Source organism: Buceros rhinoceros, unplaced genomic scaffold (genome assembly GCF_000710305.1).
Source record: "Buceros rhinoceros silvestris isolate BGI_N320 unplaced genomic scaffold, ASM71030v1 scaffold16006, whole genome shotgun sequence".
NCBI lineage: Eukaryota > Metazoa > Chordata > Aves > Bucerotiformes > Bucerotidae > Buceros > Buceros rhinoceros.
The window spans coordinates 7,140-28,342 of record NW_010417058.1 but is presented as its reverse complement, the minus strand read 5'-3'; the positions used below and the strand labels follow the sequence as shown (position 1 = coordinate 28,342).

At 40.0% G+C, this 21,203-nt stretch overlaps 1 protein-coding gene across 1 annotated transcript in view; it reads right to left on the bottom strand.

The window, feature by feature from the left end:
- C7 (complement component 7) overlaps positions 1-13,833 on the bottom strand; it is a 15,448-nt gene extending 1,615 nt beyond the window's left edge. Inside the window, exons 1-15 of the mRNA XM_010138047.1 lie at positions 13,689-13,833; positions 13,347-13,402; positions 12,518-12,593; positions 11,500-11,641; positions 10,542-10,683; positions 9,550-9,688; positions 8,798-8,932; positions 7,382-7,625; positions 6,658-6,771; positions 6,101-6,267; positions 4,867-5,095; positions 4,132-4,303; positions 3,679-3,766; positions 2,136-2,268; positions 985-1,176 (exon numbers count right to left, since the gene is read on the bottom strand). Of these exons, the coding sequence (XP_010136349.1) occupies positions 985-1,176; positions 2,136-2,268; positions 3,679-3,766; positions 4,132-4,303; positions 4,867-5,095; positions 6,101-6,267; positions 6,658-6,771; positions 7,382-7,625; positions 8,798-8,932; positions 9,550-9,688; positions 10,542-10,683; positions 11,500-11,641; positions 12,518-12,593; positions 13,347-13,402; positions 13,689-13,694 (2,035 nt within the window). The 5' untranslated portion in view covers positions 13,695-13,833. The remainder of the gene's footprint in view (positions 1-984; positions 1,177-2,135; positions 2,269-3,678; positions 3,767-4,131; positions 4,304-4,866; positions 5,096-6,100; positions 6,268-6,657; positions 6,772-7,381; positions 7,626-8,797; positions 8,933-9,549; positions 9,689-10,541; positions 10,684-11,499; positions 11,642-12,517; positions 12,594-13,346; positions 13,403-13,688) is intronic.
- Positions 13,834-21,203: the final 7,370 nt, after the last annotated feature.

The following is a 21,203-nucleotide window of genomic DNA, read 5'->3' as shown; positions in this document are numbered from 1 at the left end:
AAACCCTCACACCTCCTGTACCTGTGGATATGAAGCAGCAGCAGAGAATTTACACTGGGAATTGCCCAGGGCTGCTGCCTTTGAGGTGTAAGCCTGACTGTCACCTGCCTCTTCCCTCAAGTCGGGCAACCTCAGGCAGCAGTTGGCTGACAAGGACAGGGCAGACAGGAAATGTAGGAGATACAACAGTGGCTGCTGTCCCCAGGCAAGGATGACCCCAGGAATTTGAGAACATCTGGAACCTTGAGTGAATATGTGACTGGCTTGAAGCAGGAAGCTGCTTGGATGTCTGTATGTCACTGACCAGCATCACAGGAACGCACAAGACAAAACCATGTCTGCCTTCCATGCCTGGAAAAGATGACTTAGACAGAGCTGCTGTTTTCTATAGCCCTTTCACCTTCTGCCAGTGCCTGCCAGGATCAAGCCAGAGATTAAATATTGTAACCATGAACCTGAAGCAGCATTTCCCACTTCATTCCAGTTCCTGGAGATTTACTCAATATCAGCACAGTGACTGTGGGATAAGCAAAAGGGGTCATCCAGCCTGTCATCAACCTCTGCTGTGAGAAGTGTGGTGCACCGAATGTCTTCTAGATAGAAAGGCTGTTACTCTAAGGTGCTCCTCGCACCCTCGGTGGTGGTGTTACTCAACATGGGTGGGAAGTGAAGTACACTTGGGTAGCAGAACAGACAGCATACATCCCAAGCAATCTCTTAAAATACTGTTAGCAACAATATTTGATGGCAATAGTGGGGTGGGAAGCAAAAAGCCATTAGGAAACCTCACAAGAAATGGCCTAAGGCGTCTTGTTCTAACAGCCCACAGAAAACACACATTTTCTGTGCTTCCTGCTGGAGACCTAAGTATGGCTTCTCTATCACTGTATCAGCTATAGTTCTATCTGTTTCTTATCTATATAAGCCAAAGCCTGTCCAGGAAAGAAGGTTCTGCATTGCACTTGGAGGAATACAATGGCTTACCTGGTCTCTTGCACAGGATAGTCCTCATGTCAGGAGACCACTTGAGACTGGGCTCACACAAAAGGGAGTGTGCCCCTTCTAAGCGCATGTTGTGTGGGCAAGACAGAGTTATTCTCTCACCAATTTCATACACAGGTTTCCACGGCTCTCCTTGCAAACCCCCCTCCAGGATAGGGAGAAGACAAGCAGTTTCTAAGGATTGAAGCATTTAAGATAGCCATGGTGAATCAGTGGACTGCAGAAAGCAGCCATATATTTTATCTTCTCCTAAATTCCTTGACAAACTGAATGGTAAGATTAGCTATTTTCCGTTTTATATATCAATCATGTTAACACAGGATATTAACTCACCACATCAGCCTAACATGTGCAATATCAAGAACAGAGTGAAAATATCTTCTCCTACTGCCTGCAGGTCCAGTCCTAGCTTGAATAGGGCTTCTCTGTTCTTAGGACCCATCCTTCTGTTGAGGACTCATACTGGAGTGTAACATCCTAGTATAGAGAGGTCATACATACAGGACCCTGGAGACCATGTACTGATACATAGAGAGATGGCATCTGAACAGTGTGGGCTAGCATTTTTGGGCAGTCAGTCCTGGCTAGATGATGTTGAAATGCAGGCGTGAGAAATCCACTCTATATGATCACACTCAAAGTTGACTCACAAATAAAATGTGCAGGGGAAAAAAGAAACCCTAATGGTTATTGACCAAGTTAGAAGAAAGAGCGAAGGAGGGAGATCATCCAAGATGTTAAGTGATCCCTGGAGTTGTGTTCTTATGACAACGTGGTTATTTAAGAACTTGATGATGCCCACTAAACTTTTTCCTCAGTTGGCTTTAGACATCGACTCATTCCCATGATTCTTGAATATCTCATAGGACTGTATTAAGCAACCAAGTTTGTTTCCATGTGACGTAATTCTTGGACTGGAATTTAGTCTCCCTCACTTCCAGACTTCCTTGAAACCTTGGTTCCATTTCTGTATTACAATATCTGGATTCAAAATAAAAGTCAATTTAGACCTGATTATGTCTAGGGAACTGGGAAATGCAGGTGTGTAATTTTCCACTGTTGTTGTTGGAAAGCAAATGTTCACAGATGTTCCACTGAAATTGCATTTCAGAACAAGAATCAGTTAGACATACCTTGGCAATATCTGTCTCCAACTTGCCATTGTAAATTACTGCCACACTTAGCAACAGGATCACCAACAAGAGAATATCCATATCTGCAAGCATAAACAATGCTTTTCCCAACAGGGTATGAGTTTTCTGCATTCTGAAAGAAAAATTTTTTATATTCAATCCAAGAACCACCCACAGCATTGAACTGCTTTTGAACATGGGATGCAGTAGCTGAGGGCAGTGAGCAGTATTAGAGCCACTCTATGATGTGCTAATGAGAGAGTCTGGAATACTGGGGGCAGTTCTGGTTATCAAGTTAGTAAATGTGATCAAAATGGAGGTGATGCTGCAAATGGGTTGGTAAAACACAGAATATTTGGGCTATCCTAACTTAGCAAAGGGAGGGTTAGAGTTGAAGGTACCCTGTGGCAGGAGTTTGGCAGTGGTACGTTAGTGATGGAACAGCACTCTCCCACCAGCTATTAACTGGCTGCAAATATGCCTATTATCAAGCATTAGAGGTGGAACATAAGCCCTTGAACAGTCTTCCAGGGGTATCAGTGGAGAGTATACGGCTCTGCTAATTCTTGTATAAGAATTAGCTAAAGGTTAATGTATGGTTACTCAAAAGAGATGGACTTGAAGACACAGGTCCTTTCTCATTTTATATACCACTTTCTTCTAAGGAGAGATCTTGGGAAAATTTGAGACTACTTCACAAATTGCAGTGTTTTATCTTTAGTCTGTGAACCAAAAACATCATTATAGGAGACAAGTATTGACTACCCCAAAAAAATTCATTGGCAAAAGAGAGAGCGCAAAATTTAGGAGCTTGCCTTAGGCTGTGGTTGTGCAGGGGCAACTAACGGATTTCGAACTAATCCTTTCGTCTATTGACTGAGCAAAAAGACTTTAGACAGTCTCATAACACAGAGAAGGCATAATCCATTCCTCCAAGGGTGGAATTTAACCTCCCTTGTTAAGTAAGCCCAAGTTAGTCAGCCAAATACCTTGCCAGATCATAGTTTCACCAGGAAACAGGGAAGTGCAATGGTGAGTTACAGAGTGTAGAGCGAAGATTCCTAAGATCTGTTGGTAGTTCTCCTACCGACTTGCTGGGTAACCTTGGACAGTTTATATTCTGTACTGTTTTATCTCTGGTATCCTGTGCTTTAACATGTAATTCTCTGGTTTCCTGTGCTTTAACATGTAATTCATGTGGCTCAGAAAAAAATGAGTATGTGTAGAGGGTAAAGGACAAGTAGATTGCTTTTCTCTGTAGGTACCACAGTCCAGAAAAGCAAAGATTTTGTTCGGGTTTTGGTGGTGGGGCTTTTTTAGGTTTCTTTTATTTTTAGTAAGAAGACTTGGCTAATGTTATGTAAAATTCAGTCAGGGAGAAATGCTGGGAGAGCTGCTAGTACTGTACTGCTTGTACAGTAGCTCTGATACTAAGCTTACCAAGTCAAATAAATTAAATTTGCAAGTGAATATCTGTATTAACTGTAATAGAGACACTGCGGGTAGGTAAAGGACAGATAACAGATAAATAGAAATTACTTACTTGAACAAATCCATTTTCCAAGAGAGGAGGAGGTGAACAGAATTCTGTAGGAGTTACGGATAAATCAAAACAGTGTGGTTCAATCAAGCTATGAAGCAAAAAAAAGTCCCATTAAGTCTGAATTCAGTCTCCCTTCTTTTCAAAATTCTCAGTGAAGCCCATTTTCAAGACTATTTTGTGTCCCATTTACATCACAATTATGCTTCAATCAGGCACTGCCAGGCTATCTGATAGAGTGCTAAATAGAATGATGTCTAGATTCCTAGTTTTTATCCCATTTTCTACTGTTACCTTACATCATATTCACAGCTTCTGAATTTCATTTTGTTTCAGCTTAAATATGAAAACTCAGTAAGTGGTCTTCTCCCTGAATTCAATAGCCTGTGCACCTTTCTGAAACACATTTTTATATCTTTCTGTGGTCATGGTAGAAATGTTTTTTTTTCTGCTTACCGCAAATGCTGCAGCTCTTCATCCTCACATGATCTGCTTTCACGCGGCTCTCCTATGCAGGCCTTCCCACCACCACGAGGGGAGGGGTTGTTGCAGGCTCGACTCCTCAATTTCCTTCCCCCTGAACAAGGACTCCAGGAAGACCAACAACTCCAGTGTCCATCAAATATACCTATGCACATTTGGAAATATTTCACGTTAAATCACTTTGTGGGTGGTTTAAATGCACAGGTTGGTCAAAGCTAGTGATGATCCGACCTGTGCCCTTGCAGAGAATTCCGAATCAAAGTGATCTAACCTTTCACCTTTCCCAAACTTGCCCTTTACCTAAGTATAATTCCACAGAGTCTGTATGTTATCAGAGTATGGGAGAACATAAAAATAGCTATCAGCTACAACAAATTACAAAATGAAAAGGGAAAAAATTTTAAGTAATTGATACTCACTAATTTAGTGTTATTTACAGAAGGTTCTATTTTGAGTGGTTAGTATTGTCCTCTGCATTTAGCAGTAATAATAAAACCAGTTCTTCATTAAGTACTGTTTGGACATGTTAGGCAAAGACTCGGGCTCAGCATGACTCTTCCCACGCTGTATGTCTTCAGCGATACCTGACCCAAGCAGCCACTGCACATCAGCCACTCATTCAGGATGTGCAGTGGGACAAACAAACTCTGGCAGCAGGAGAGCACACTTTGCCACTTCCAAAATCTCGCAAGTTTAAAGGGTGCTGACCTGGCTGATCCTGCACAAGAGTTCCCAGCTCACAAGCTGCTCCAAAAGTGTAAGGCTTGCAGTAACACACACACCGAGTTCCTTCCACAGCTGCCTCACCACCATTCTGGCAAGGCTGACATTTGCAGGGATCATTTTCAGCCATATATTCTTCAATAGCTTGTTTTAAGTAATGTTTTTTGACCGAGGAGCAGGGCACTTCCTTTACCAGCTCATATAATGGTGTCAGCTACACACAGTAGAAAAAATTTATATTAAACAGTTATAATTCAGATATAAGCTCATTTTGTCATGCAAAATTATTTGTGATGTATGCCCCCTGCACATGCTCTAATTTGCTAGCTAGCTGGCTAAAATCTTATCATAGTATTTAATATTAGCCTTTTTCTGAAAAGTCAGCTCTGCTCAACAGCATCCCTTAAAGGTAGTCGTTGATTAGTCATGTTTAAACTTATCTGAGCTATGAGATTACAGTTGAGATAAGAGTGTAACACAGACCTTTAATATACAGCAACATAAATTCTCACCCAGATACTCGCAGCCTCAAAACCTGGACAACAGCTTTTGTTTTACAACAACCCATTATGGTATTTCACTGAGCAGTGATTGGAGATAACAATAAGTGAAAACATTTTGCATTTCTACTGCCTATTTTATTATATTCTCTGTTCTTTAACATTTAATTGAAAACTTTGACAGAAATCTTTCAGATTTACACCATTCTTCAGTATGTGGACAGCTTCTGAGAAGGACCTAGACAACATAGCAGTCACACCCAACTTTGAAATGTCTGTCTTCCAGAATCGACAGCTATGCTAAGCTTCTGGATGCAGAGGGAAGGAGGAGGATTAAAAGTGATACACGGAAGTTGGCAAGATGAGTGGAAATCACGCTCACATCTGCCTATATGCATTTCAGGAAAGGGGCTCTCTCATATCTGGGCTTTCTCCAGTGCTAAGGTGACCCTCTGTTCTTAAGCAGAACTCCACTAAAGTCACTGAGGCTGGTACGATTGTAGGTATTGACCTGCCATAGGATTTAGACTCATGATGCAGCTGATTGTGTTAGCTTTGTGGCATTTTCTTCCTGTGAACATTCATTTTCTTTTTTTAAAGTAATCTGAAAACAAAATGATTGCAGACTACAGTCTGATTAATCACCAACTATAACTTGATCATTTCTCCCCTTGAGTAGATCCCATTTGCTCATCTCTGCTTCAGGAAAATAGCCTTACCTTTTGTTTAATTACTCTGGGATAGTCTGTCACTGATCTGGCCCAAAAGGAGTATCTCTGGCTGTTTCCAGCAGGATTATTCAGCTCTAGATAACTAAGACCAGCAACAGCACCTGGGCTTCCTCCTTCTATGTAGGGGTCTCCTTTAATCCTATTATCACTGCTTCCTGTAGATTCAGGATGGGAAATATAGAAAATACAAGCACTGCTCTATTCACAAATGGAAAAAGAAATAATAAATGAAAAAAATATTCTTACTGAGTAGTGAAAGGACTCAGTGCAGATCAACCATGTGTGCCTGGATCAAGAGCTTCTACACTGACAATACATAAGAAGTATCGAGTTTTCAGGTGCCTTGGCATCCCTGATTTAGAAAAGTACTAGTCACTGAGAAAACATTAGCAATGATTGACGAGTGTTGGGAGAACCTTTTAAAACAGTCACTTGGTGTCTGGGTTCAGGGTGTTTTGATAGAGTTCAACAAAGCTATTAACACCTCCTGCTCATTTTGACAGCTATTCAGGACACCGCTGGACGAATCACCGCTGGACATTTACCTGAAGAACTCTGTAGCAGTTCATCCAGTTTGGAGCACTTTACTTTCTTCTTTTTCACAATGAATGCGTTCCAGCCTGATGTGGTGCACTGGTACATGTCTGTTATGCTCATACCTGCAGATAATTGATCCATTAACACTACTGTACACAGAAGGTGGGTTGGATTAATTTCCGAGTTTCCCATTGACTTGAGACATCATAAAGTGTTACACCTAAATTAGAAGGCAACTAACTAGCACATTCTGTGGGAAGGTCCACGTGTTGCTAAAGCCTATGGATGGAGGCTGAGAGATGGAAAGTGTATCTGGAAAAGGTTTGTTGTTTCTTCCATCTCTTTTCTCATCAGTCCCTCAGTAGAATCACTGCAGCACTGCTCCACACCGAGAACCACCATACGATTCACTCTGGTGTTTGCTCTGTTTGCAATTTATTCTGCTTTACACACTTCTACCCCATCTTCATCTCCAAGTAACTTTTAAGCTTTAACATTATTTGAGACGGTCCTGAACATATTATCAAATCTTTGCTATGCAGAGCACCACAGGTCACAGGTGTGGATATAGAACTAAATGTTGTGGTTTGAGGAATTTTTAAATATTCTTTCTTTTGCCCATGAAGAGATGTGTCTTACTTGATTTTGGATATCAACCAAGAAGACACTCAAATAAATTTTTATTCTTGTTTATTCACTTTGTTTCTTGTAACAAATACTCTAGTACTCTACCTTCTGCTTTCATTTTATCAGTATCCATATAAAATATAACTTTGTAATGTCCTCCAAGAGATCCAGACTGTAAGAAATGAGTCCCAAAATGTTCAATAAGTCTTCGGTAGACATTGTACTCATAGATGACTGGAAGGTTGGCCAGTTCCTTCCAGAATGGCTCCGCAAGAGTGAGAAAGTCTGGGCGGTTGTTAATAAACTGAGCAACTTCCACACTGTTCTCAACAACCATCAGCTGCTTACTCTGGGGAAAGGAAAAGACATCAGTCATGGTCCATGTCACTATCGGGATGGTTCCTGCTACCCAGAAGACATGCATGTTCTACTGGCTACTAACCAAGAGCTTTTCAGAGCTTTACCGTTAGATATATCTAAGCAACATGGTGAATACAAAAAGAATACCATGACACTAGAATATATCTTCTGGACCTTTCTTTATAATTGCTGCAACCTCATTCTTCCCTCCTGAGTACCTGAAAGCTAGCATAAGGACAAATAAGAATGGAAAATATCCGTCATCAAAGCTAACGGTGGTTTCCAACACCAGAAGTCTGGGCACTAGCAAGTTAACAGGCCTTGTTGAAAGCAAATCACAGGCACTAGAGAGGTCCTCTTTGCACCCAGTTTTGTGTAGAGGAGACGTTCTTTTTAAGTGTCTCTAGCCATTTTGAGAATGCTCCTGAATTACAAAATCCCATATGCTGATACAATACTGTTCAGTTCAGCTTCTGAAAGTTGCTTTTGAACTTTGTTGTACTAAGTCTCAAAATATGTCACTGTTAGAGTGGTAAAATGAGCTTGTCCTCTGTCAGCCTCAGGGCCATAAAATATACAAATTTGGTACTTGGTTTTATTTGCTGTAAGATAGAGGTTATACTTCATAATTTAGAGTTGCTCTCAAATTATTTAACTAATGCTCCTTTTTAAATATGTCAAAGGCATAAGTACTCTGACCTCCTGGTTAGGACATCAGATCTCTTTCTTAATGAAGTTCTACTAGCAGAAAATTTATTATAAAATAAAGTAACTTCAATCACAGAATTTTTTTTTTTTTTTTTGCTCTAAGATAGTGACAGAGGTAATAGGAAAAAAAAAGGCCATGGGAAAGATTCATCAGTTATGAGAAGAAGCCAATGTTTGTCTTCCTCAAACACCGAGAAAACAGCTAGTAAATAAATAATAAAGAGGTAAAATGGAGAATGAAAAAACAGCAGCAACCTTAATTGATAACCGAAGCAGTGATCTCTAAGGTTTTATGGGATTTTTTCTGTCATGAACTCTATGCCAAAATATCTGGATAAAACATGTACTTGCATCTCACTATAAAAACATTATGAAAATGATGAAAAAAATCATGAAAAAAATTATGAAAATGTTTACGCAAAATACTAAGCCACAGTGACAATTTAGACATACCTTTTGACTGTGTTGCAGAATTTTATCCTGTGAATAACTGTGTCCACTGTTCGATTTTTCATACCTCTCTGTGTGTTTCATATATGACCAGCTGCTGTTGAAAAACTCGTAACTGAAATCATTCTGAATTTTAACCTAGAAGATGAAAGATAAAATTGTATATAAAGAGATTCATGGAGGATGTTAAAAATTACAGAGTAGAGCAAGACCTTCCTGATGCAAGAAATCTGAATCCACCTCAGATTTCATAAAAAATACTGAACACAACAGCATTGTATATGTGTTTTTATATATATTTGTATATTAAGTATTTATATTATAAATTAAAGCACATTAAGGATTGCTTGGCATGCTTTTGATAAACAGAAGACAAAATCAAATCTCTGAGACAGTGTTTCCAAACTAAGCATATATCTGGAACATCTCCACAAAGCACCCCAAAACCTTGTTCAAATAACATTTCTTAGGGTGATTCAGGCCACAACCTACACTAAGGAAACAGCTTCACATTCAGTCTAACTGTGAGAGAATTAGAAATCTCATCCAAGGAATTGCAACATTTTTTTCCTTTCATTTTATTAGGATATACACCAGTTTGTATTTCAAAATAATAGGTGACTGCAGGGAAGGAACAGGTTTCATTCAGCTGCATTTAGGGAAACTTAACTGCCAAAAGACCCTACAAGCTTTTCATCATTCCCCCTGTTTTAACCACGACTCTAAATATAAAGCTGTGTTTAATGGAAACATACCTGGAAAGTATAAGCAAGAACACTGTCACTCAGCCGGTAGTATTCTCTGCCATCGCCACTGAAGACCTTTCTGCATTGTCCTCCAAAGCTTTCTGTATGAATGACTCTTCCCCTAGTCTCACCAGTAATGGCATCAAAGCTACAAGAAGAAAAACGTGAAAGATCACTAAGACAGAGAGGCAGCAAATTTTTCTACAGGAGGCAAAAGTTATGGAGGCATTATAACTGAATGCTGTATCTGCAGATTAAGATCACAAAGTTATCATAAGATGATTTACCCAAGAAAAAGGGATATCAACAGAGAGACTTCTACACCTGCGGAACTGCAGTCTGCATAGCATGTTACAGTATGGAACACAAAAATGTCGCTCTTGGTTTGTCAACAAAAATGAACACATACCATTATCTCTTAACATTAAGACATGCATACCTATCACAACTGATTTTATTGTGTTACATTGTTCCATCAGTTAATGCAACACAGAAGCAACAGGGCATCCATTCCATAATGTTTTTTGTATTATACTTGAATGATATCCTATACTAAGTGATAAAACTAAGCTATAGGAACTTATAAGGTAGTTTTTTTTGCCAGGGTGGGGGTGGGATGTATAAACAGAAATCCATATCGATCCAAAGTACTAAACGCAACAGCAGTGAACAAAAAGAGTGAGCATTGCTGGCTCATTTTTCCAATACTGATGATCGTGTGCTATTGGTCATTACATTTCACGTCATATCTTAAAAGATGTTTTTCCATAGCAAGAATGAAAGATAAAAAGCTTTATTCTGTGTGTCAGATCAAAGGGCCTGTACCTCCTGGCTGCACTGAGCCACTTGCATCACCGAGGCTGTTGTACTGAACTCTTGTGCATAATAGGAGGTTTCACCATAGGCCCAGGAAGCCTATCTGTACAGCCAGAGCTTGAAAATGCAATCAAAATGTAAATGCATTTGGCACCAGCACTACTGAGCCTGGTACAGAACATTACCCTGTTCCTGTAAGTTCTGAATTTGGAGGTGTTTTATCAATATCACATACAGTCATCTTCTCCTCACATCGATCTTCATCTGCACCATCTTCCTCACAATCCTGATCTCCATTACACACAAGAGATCTGCTAATGCACTGACCTAAATCAGAACAAAAATGCACAGGGAAAATGAGAAGTGTTTGTTCATTTGAAAATCAATCACCTAAAATCAAAGCACTCATCTACTACATTAATTAGCTTGTTCAATCCCATAATGAACAGTCTGTGCCCAGGAGGGCTTACAAAACAACAGTAAATGAAACACTAAAGAAATAGTGTATAGTACACTCAAGAGAGCCACAGACGTCCAGGGCTTATGATACATTAATAAAACAGTGGACTTACAGATTTATTTCCTGCGCTTTCATCCTTTGACCCTGACAATTGTGATTAACTGTGAATATGTCTCTGGCAGCACCAAAACATGTTTATCATGTTCCTCTGTGATAAATGTCTACCTACTGAGATAATGTGATTTTTGTGAAGGTAATTCAAGCTGTTTGGATATGACAGCTGTTTTAGGGAGCACCAGTTTCCTTGATCCAAGATGATTTCCAAGATGTTTGGATTTAGCCTAGAACAGCTTCAAAAAATCACATCTAAGGTTGCATTCCTTGATTACCTTCTTGTAATGAAAAAAACCACTGTGCCCCGGGGCAAAAATTAGCAGGGCAGAATGGTGACTTAGAGAGGCTACCAGGGGTACAGCATATTACCTGCAAAGCTCCACAACACTCCAGATGAAATTAAAAACGTGTAGTTGAGGCTGGAAAGAAGGAAACATCTTCCTAAATCAAATTTATCTGTAGGTCAAGGGTTCATCAAAGCCACTGCCCATTTACTGAAGTTCAAAGATAACAAGGCTATCTTCTTAACTTTATGACCAGAAAATGGTGAAAAAGATCTTGGATGGTACCTGAGAAACACCTGAACCGATCACCACAGCCATCCGCTGTTGGGCATCCCCTTGTGGGGGTGCATGGTCTTGTTTCAAAGGCATCTCCAGAACAGGGATTTCCCCCGTACTGGCCATAAACAGCTACTGTCCGTCTCCGAATCTGAATGTGAATGAAGGGAGATCTTAGAAAATCCAAATGCAAAGCAGGAATAGTTTTCTAGTGTCAAGACAATGCTACCACTCAATTGCTGTAAGGAAATGAGACACTCACTATTTTTCCTGAGAACTGGCATTACCATAGTATGGTAACAATGCTTGGCTGGTTTGTTCAAAAATATAGAATGTAACTGAAACCAAGAGAAAGCTGCTGACAAATTCCAGTTTTGATTTACACTGTTAATAGGACCAATCATGCCTGACATGGATTTGCTAAAGCTGTTCAAAGTAAACAATGACATTAAGGAAGATGATAAAATATAACATGAAGTAGGCTACTTTTTCCTTCTAGAAAGAATAAGTACTGTCTCATGGCACATTTTAAATTTTGACTAATCCCTCCCTAATTGAAGCAACATCAAAAAAAATGAGAAGGAAAATCAAAAGTAAGCGTCTTGCACATCAATTGAGTTGAGCTGTAAAAATCACCAACCTCATACCATTGAGGATAATACTGTGCAACCAAGTTTTTTTTCCTTGAGATGTCACTCCGCTAATGAAAAATCAGTGGAATTGGTACAAACCAGGATCAGCAAAAGAATGTGTCAGTTTACTCAACAGAGCTTTTTGGAACTACCACCAAAATAAAAAGAGCACAAATTATTTTACAATGTGAGTATCATAGTTTTGAAAGGGAAAGTATTAGGGCAGACTGGTGGTTTTCCCTTCTGAGTTCTTTGTTCTTTGGCCTTCTTATTCTGCTGGGGCTTTTGTCTGGCACCTGATTTGGATTTGTAAAGACAGAGAAGCTCCTTAATTACTGGGAAAAAAGCATTTGCTTGTGAAGTCATGAGTTCAGAAAAGGCATATCCATCTATACCTGGGTTTGAGTACAGCCATCACACTCAGACCAAGGGCCAAAAGAATCCCAGCGGCAATGGATTGGAGGGGAAGGGCTGCTCCGGTAATATTTTTCCATTAAAAAAAAAAAAAAGACAAAAATCATGAGGGTTTTCCATTCATATGCACTAGTGTGAACCTTCCCTAAACAGCAAAACAGGCTTTCAATAACAATTAGGGGTATGATCAGGCTCCCGCTAAAACCACTTGGATTTGCTTTTCATGTGTAAGAATGAAATCAGCCCTAGCTTGGGCTTTCCAATCACTGAAAAGGAGAAACTAGATAGATTCACCTAGTCTGAAGATCTGCAAGGATTTTGTGCAACCGTAATACAAGCTTCAAAGTCCATCTTCACATTGCAATGGAGGGAGAGGCCAGAACAGGTCTGGAGATCTGCAGGGAGCTGTCAGGAGCTACATATGCCACGGTGTGCAGCAGATATTCCTGTGGCAGCTCTCAACCAACCAACAGGAGGCATTGAGGGTGCTTCCTGCCCCCAGGATCCAGGCTGGCTTTGGGTAGGCTGTGCTGTGTTTCACTGATGTGCATCGCTGTGGCTCACACCACTGCTGTGTGCTCTTTTCCCAAAAAGCAGCTGACTCCTCTGGGCAGAGGAAAGGGACACCATAATGTCTCACTCGTGTCACCACAAGTGACAATTGCAGCACTGACACCAAACAGTGTCTCCTCTCCTAGGAAATGTATCTGAAGAACCCTTTAAGCCCTGCCCCATGACATCCACCAGAAACTGTCTGTTAAATTACACGTGCTTAGTCTTCAGCATGTAATTTACTAAAGAAATATTCACCTGGAAAAAATGGAAAAGAAGCTTGAAACTTCTAGCAACAGAAAAATCCCCAGCACCTAAAAAACACGAGCAAAAGCGATGTTACTTTGCTTTTCTGCTTCTTCCATTAGCTCATGCAGCTGTTCTAACTATCTGCATCTTCACACTAGTCGGCTTAAGAAATAAAGGAGACCATCACACTGATTTTCCTCATCTTTGTTGTAGAAGTTGATTTAGTTTCCTTCTTTCTTTCAATACTGCCTAATTACATTTTCAGCCAAGTATTTCTCCGTATAAATTAATATTTCATTGCACTTCCCATATTAATTTCATCAGTACAAATTAAGTAAGCAATTGCCTTACCTTCATGTTAGATGAAATACTCAGATATCCAGCAATTACCAGGGAAAATGCACTTCCTCTCAATTCAGCAGCCAGAGGAGTCAGTCAGTCTGTCTGCTACTGTACGTCTCTTCTCACTCTGCCTTGCTATTCTGTTTTCCTTTCCCTAAAAAGGCTGAATATTGCTGAGGAATTTTAATCTTAACCCATCTAAGTCCTCTCCAGGGACACAGTCTGCTTTGGGAGCTGCTCAGTGTTTTTAAGACATATAAATCAAGGTTTGGATGTACTGACTGTAGCTGGCACAAAGTTGTGAAGAGCACTTACTGGAAGAACAATCGTCTTTTCTGCATCTTGTGTCTCACAGTTTCTTTCCTCTAAATAACTTTTCAGTGATCCTGGGGCAGTCCTGGTGTCACATACATTACACCACAGCTTTATGAAGATGTTGCTAAGAATTAATTTCGATCACAAATCTTCTGTCTCCACTTCTGCAGTCATGCTGCTTTTTGTGTATCAGTTCTTACACAGAAAATCAGGTTACGGGTCTGCACACAAGTTTTGGACAATTCTGGCATGGTCCTTCCTGTGAAAGACATCCTGAGATTGTACATAGCCCATAGTTTCAGTGACAACAGCTAGCTTTTTATGGGCATGCTCTTACAGAAGTAAGAGCACTTTGCTTTCTCTTTCCTCACCCTGCCATGCCATCTCATTTTTTCTTTTGACTTTTTTCACTTTCCAGATGCATCTACTCCAGTTAAATACCAATTAAAAAATGCCTCTGCTGGGGAAATTTACATTATTTTATCCTAGTTGAGCCTGGGTGAAGCTCTCATGGAAAAGCAGCACCCCTATCTGAAAACTCTTCATATACTACTTCTCAGATACTAAATCTATTTTGAACAGTTTAACGCAGTCCTCGGAAAACTAAATGCTTCATGTCACAGCATTGCCACATGGTGAATTTTAAACCCTGCGCTCTGTTGGCATGGTCTGCTTTCCTTAAGAAGACACCTAGATCTTGGGTCACATTACTCCATCCATGCGAGGGGTGCCTGTGTCCACTTCATGGAAGTTACCAACCCCAGAGCCAATTTAGCTAAGCCAGAGACCATCTCTGGGACTTTTCAGGTTTAGTAGCTATGAGTCTCTTCAATAATGTAATTCATATGCTTTCATCATTTGTACATATTTTACTGCTTTTGATTGAAATCCTCATGCTCCTATTAAGTTTTATGATCAACTTGTGCAACATTGTGGTCATTTGCCTAATGTCCTGGTTTGAGCTATGAAGGAAATGATTAAAAACAAGTTAAGCCCCTCCACAGTTAGCTCAGAATACGGGAATGCTGAAGAATATTTTATCTCTCCAGACATATGACTTGAGAGTCTTGGCTGTTTTAATGGCTTAGATAGCAATTTCACTTTCTGTAAGTACATCATTAGCTGTAATAACCCTCAGGATGAAGATACACTGTAATTTGCTCAGAAACAAAACATGCAAATAAACATAAAGGAGGACAAACACGAGTAGCAAAGAAAGCGTGTGTGGGGGACTGCTCTGAAAGGTACCATACAAAGAAAGCACTTCAGTAAGACAAAACCGTTGTTTTGGAAGATGCTATGTAATAGTTCTTTTAGCACACTTTTTCAGGTACCTCAGCCTAGAGTCTTTATCACCTTTCACTTGGAAGCAGAATCCTGCTTTTTTATTGATCCTGGCTCCAGCAGTAACAAAAGCTAAGAGATTGAACTGACAAGGTGCAAAACAGGGAGGTTAGAGGTGCACTTGTGTTGCTCCTAGGACTGCAAGTCCACGGGTCCTGTGGCACTTTACTGGTTTGAGGTGGATGGGTGTTCAATCTCCTCCACAACAGTGGGACTGTGAACGGTTGATTCTTCTTTCATTTCATAGGGTACTTACAGTAACTTTTTTCTCCCTAGCACTTAGGATCTAGATCACTTGGGTAGTTTCCTTCTTTTGTATGTTATTGACACTTAGGGCTATGTGCAGTTGCATGACAATCTACTTACACTGCAGTTTTGTGATGGGGGGCTCTGCAGCACCTAGCAGAGTCCCCGTATCACTGACAGGCACTTCTACAATAATATAAATTATAATAAAAGGCCTGATAGAAGGAGCTCTCCAATTACTTTTCCTGACTGCATGGTAGTGAGGGACAGAGTGGAACTTACAGAGAAGATACGGCTGATTTTTGCTTACTTGTTAGTGAAAATAGTAACACTCTACTAAACATTTTGCATTTAAAAATGTGTTTTATCATAGCAACTTTAAATTCTTGCTAAAAATTTCTATTGTCTATTCAGAAATAAGCTGTCTTTAGCCTTAAAAGCAATGTTTTGGTGGGGTAAAAACAGAGTAGTTTGAGAGACACAAAGGGTTAGCTATGTGGCAAGGCATTTCTTGTCTTGCACCAAATGATAATTCTAGCACAAGAATGATTAATGCAATGCTTCACTTGCTGGGCTAATGATATCCTGATCTGGGGACAGCATGAAATTGCATTGTCTGTATTCTTCTTCACACTAAGGTCAGCCAGAATATAATTATATCAGTGATATTTCCCTGTAGACTTCCAGCCTTTTATAGGATTGATGCTAAGGTTACTCAACAGTTTACCAAGCTTTAAATAGTCTTGTGTCTTCATTGTCCAAGTTCATTATGTATTATGGCCCTGAAGACAGTCTGTTCTCTGTGACTGCTGCAAATGCCAAAGATCCAGTGACAACTGAGTGGAGAAAGAACATCTTTTCAACTGTGAAATTGACTTGGAGAGTTTTCGGATTTGTTTGTGCTTGCTAATACCATCGCACTATCTCACTCCCCTTTTTTTTTTTTGTTTTTTTTGTTAAGCATTTTAATTGCCTGGTTTGCTTTTAATGTATTTGTCACGTTTCAAGGATTGAAGACAATGCCTTGGGATGTGTCTTTATGAAATATGTCAAATAGCATTAAAGCTGTGCTGACTAATGCAAATTATTCTCTCTCAAGGGGCCTCATAGAAGGACATTGTCTTAGAAACTGGAATCCATATGCTGCAGAAGCTATGCTAAACAAAGAAAGCCTGTGAGTGTTCTGGTTTGAATGAACTGGATTGGAAGAGCTTATAATTAAATATTCAGCTTTAGTGGTATACAGGTTATAAATCAGACTTGTCTAGAGCATAAACATTTCAGCTTGTGTGTACACAAAGGTCACCACCAGGCAAAAAAATAATTACCATTTTTTAGGGTTATATTCTGATCTTAGGGCACAAGACACGGTGAACAAATTAAGCAGCTTGAAACTGCCCAAAATGGTGAGTTTTCCAGATCTTTCCCTCCTTTCACTTCCAGTCCCTACCACGTGTTTCTTCTGCACATCTAGTGCTGGCTTTAGTACACTTCAGGCCTTCCTGTGAGCCGGTTTAATTTATTACAACAGGAAACAAATACAGGGAAAAAAAACCTAGGTGTTTTTGTGCTGTTTTAATGAGTTAGATTGTCTCCCTGGAAGATGCCCACCTCTGGTGGGCAACAGACCCAGGGAGAGCATAAAAATGCACACCCACAGAGGAGAGACAGGTGAGAAAAGAGGTGGGAAGAGTAAGAGGAGGGAGAGCAGAGGAAGAGTCTTCTGCTTGCAGATGCAGCCAGCCACTGAACCACCATCTTGCACAAACTCTTCTGGTTGCTGCTCATCCTGGACTAGCAGACATACATAGACCACCCCACTGCTCACTGCTTCACAGGATTATCCTGGAGAGGATGGCGGTATCCAAATTCACCATCCTATCTAGTGATTAGTTGCCCATATAGCTGTGGTTTAGGTGTCCATTGAAGTTGAAAATTTATTTTTCATTTCTACCGTTACTGATACTTGCCTCCCTGAGACATGACACTTTCATGCTGAAAAAAAGATCTGTTAAGTTTCAGCCCATTTGTCTTCGAAGATGACTGCAACCAAAGTACGGATGGTAAATCTGAGTGAGATTCTCAGTGGGTTCACTGAGGGTTGGGAGCAGGCATAGGTCCACCCTGAGTCCTTCTGAACCTGAAAAGCATGCCCACAGAGCTCACAGGGCTCAGGGCTTCTGCCAGCTGTGTGAAGAAGCAGAGGTACTGCATCCACAAAAATCTACACACTCTCCCATGCATGCCCAGCACAGAGAGGCTCACATATACATAAAATAGCTGAATTTCATGATCAAGAGATTTGGTCTCATGATTTTAGCACTTTAAATACACTAATGCAGAAAGCATCCCATGAAATGGGCTGAAGTGGCAGTATTATTGCATTAGTGTGACTAGCGACACAAAACCATACATAGTCTATAAACGGGTGTTAGCAGAGGTTAAATCACACAGGGGACTGCAAAGCTTGTCCAAACAATTGATCCTTGGAGCCAGACAAGGTCAATTTTTCCACAAGTACCCAGTGATTTAAGTTTTTGTTGATTTTTTCTTGTATTCTTCTACATTGGTTTACTATGAAGTTTTATTCATACAATTTAATAAATTCATGAGCAGCTTTATATGACTGCCTTAGACAGCAGTATCTCAAGTTCATGATCCAGAAAGTCTCTTTTAGCCTAATGCCTTGATGTTTTTCAAAATAGCATCTCTTTCTGATTGTTCTTTTTAGAGTGAATAGCATGTCTAACATCAGCCATCAGCAAACCTGTCCATGATTTTATATTCTAGTTCTTTCTGTATCTGCGGTGTCTGTGCATTATAAGTTTTAGAATTATTATTTTAACTAGTTGGAAAGCTAAAATGCTTCAAGCAGCAAACTTTGAATGAAAATTTTTCATCAAAGTCCATCACTGTCCCTCTGAATATTTCCAAGAATCTTGAATTTAAAACCTAAAAAAATGTTTTTCAATAAGCAGAAGAAAGATTCCTTTCCTATAAAGGACAGTTACAGAAGACAATAAAGACAGAACTTCAAAGAAACAGGTATTATTAGGATACCTTTGAAATACACCATTTTTAGGACCATTTGAAATTCATTAAATTTTTGTCAGCTTACTTGAGAAGCCAGTAATTAACCCTAACTGCTACTGTGAAAATTTCTGGAATGAGCTTTTGGAGATGTATTCCAGCTGGAACCAAAGTTCAAAAAATAAAATAAGCTTTTGCAAACTTTCATGGAGACAACAGAGACTTGGAGCATTGTGTGCAAACAGAAACGATGCAGCATTGACTTTTGCCCTCCCTGATTCTGGGCTGGCTGTGCATACAACCACCATCAGACCGCCATCAGTGAAAACTTATACCAGTATTTACAAAGGGCTAATGCAGCTGCAGAGATTCGCCTGCGCTCCACAGAAATTTAGGCGCACTCAACCTTTGTTACTTCTTCTACAACAAGTTTATAAGCCCTTAAAATTGGTGTTTTGTCATTTTGTGAGTTATTCTAGCCTCTGTCTGTATTTGCAGTTCAGTTCAAAGGAACAGCACTGAAGCACAGGGTCAAAGTATTCCATATATGTATATATACATATATACACATTTGGGTGTGTCAGGGTTTTTTTGTGTGTAGATGAATGCATTAACAAAGTACATCATGTTGTTGTTTCCAGATGTAAAACTCTCAGACAATTTGTGCCTATGAAACCACGCAATTACCAGTATGTACCAATTTCCATCAGTACAGAGAAAGGCAATTTGGTGTTGTCTAAATCAGAAATGTTTTTATGTGGTAGTGGAGACCATACCACTAGTACCCTTGAGGGAACCTGCATTTCTGGAGATGGCACTTTTTCTTGATTAGCCTGCAAACATATTCCATTCTGTGCCTCTTTGGTTGACAGACCGTCATGAGAGTGATTAAAAGTATGATCCTTCCAGTAAGGGCAGAGGATCTGTAGAATAATTAATACCTAGGAAAAAGTATTCAGCCAGCAGTGATGTCCAGAGTCTTAACAGCTAGCAAATGGCTTTGACATTTTTATAAAAGGTCAAAAGAAAAGAGATAAATACTGATCATCCCAAGGAGACGTAGCATGTAAGGCTTGTGATAGCAACAGATGGGGAAGCCACCCATTTCCTCATTTTTGTGGGCTCACAGCAAGAGAGTGCTGACTTCTGCCCATTTGTTGGTGGCTATATAGTGTGTCTTCTGAGCCAGTAATGCAGCCAGGGCAGGGACAAAAAAAAAGACAAAGATACTTTGAGAAAGGTTGGTGGTCAATTTTGACTGAGTCAATAACAAACTTGTAAAATGGCTGAAAGACTCAGCAGAAAAAGTCAATTACCAATATTGTTGCTTTGACAATTACCACATTATATTCTGCTGTTAAGGTACATTAAAACAGAACAAGCAAGCTTGAACTTGTCACAGTTTTGTGACCTTTTCATGGTGCAACATACCCTCAGGCATTTTTTCCTTCTCCAGCAGCCATTTTTTAGCTCACATCTCTCCCTGACTTCACGAAAAACATTTCTGATTTACAGATATTATTTTATTATATTATTACACAAATTTAAAACTGTCAGTACTGGCATCCACATATGTGCTGGCAAAGCCAGGTTCACCCCACTTCATCCCAAAGCAGCCTTTCAGAGACAGGGAGGTGCTAACGGTGTAGCTCTAACCGTAGTAACAGGAGCTGCTTAACTGGACTTTTTGGAAAACCTTTCTGTGTTTCTGCTGCCTTGGCAGGCAGACCAGTAACAGCTTCTCCGTGTGCCCTGCTGGCTGGTGCACAGCCTTCCCCTCCAGAAGTCTGGCTGTGCCGCATGTGCTCGTCTAATATAGGTCTTGTCACCTCCACATTGTGAGCAGGTACAAAAAAATTCAAAAACCTCCATTTCGTTTCTGTGTCCTCTTTGCACACACTGATAAGGCTGGGGATGGTTTTGTCCTCTATTTTTATTAAAGTGAAATACTGCAAGAGAGAAATTGTGCATGGGCATTAGGGGAATTCCCTGACAAAGCCAGTATGCCTCAGTTCCAGTAAATGGAAAGCTGAAAATGCCTGATACAGGGAAACCATATTCCAGAATAAACAGATGATAACATTTGTAACTGCAGCGTTGAGCAGAGCTCTGTTAGCAATGCATTTGTATCTAGGGAAGGCTCTCAGCTGGTGAAAATAATAAAATGCAACAGTGATCTTGATGAGGAAGGCAAACTTATTTTACCTGGGGAAATAAGCTTTATCTTCAATAAATACAGAGCTTGCATTTGTCCACTTTGTTCCACTGCAAAGCCTTTTTTACTTACAGTTTCTATCTCACATCTGAATATTAAAGGTAAACCCCACAATTCCATGCAGGAGTGCCATGCAAGTGGCAGGTTTTTCTACTTTAAAATGTGGTTATATTTTTATTTCTAGAGAAGGGACAGAGTGACCAAGGAAAGCAGTCATTTGTAGCAGTCCCAGAGCAAGATGAATGTAAATTCTTGCAATGCCTCAAGTGAGATATGAGATAAAGTATATAAATAACAAAAAATAGGCTTATTTTCCTGGTTTTCAGTTTAAACATGAGTGCCCCATTTTTCTCCAGTCATCTTCACTGACCTTC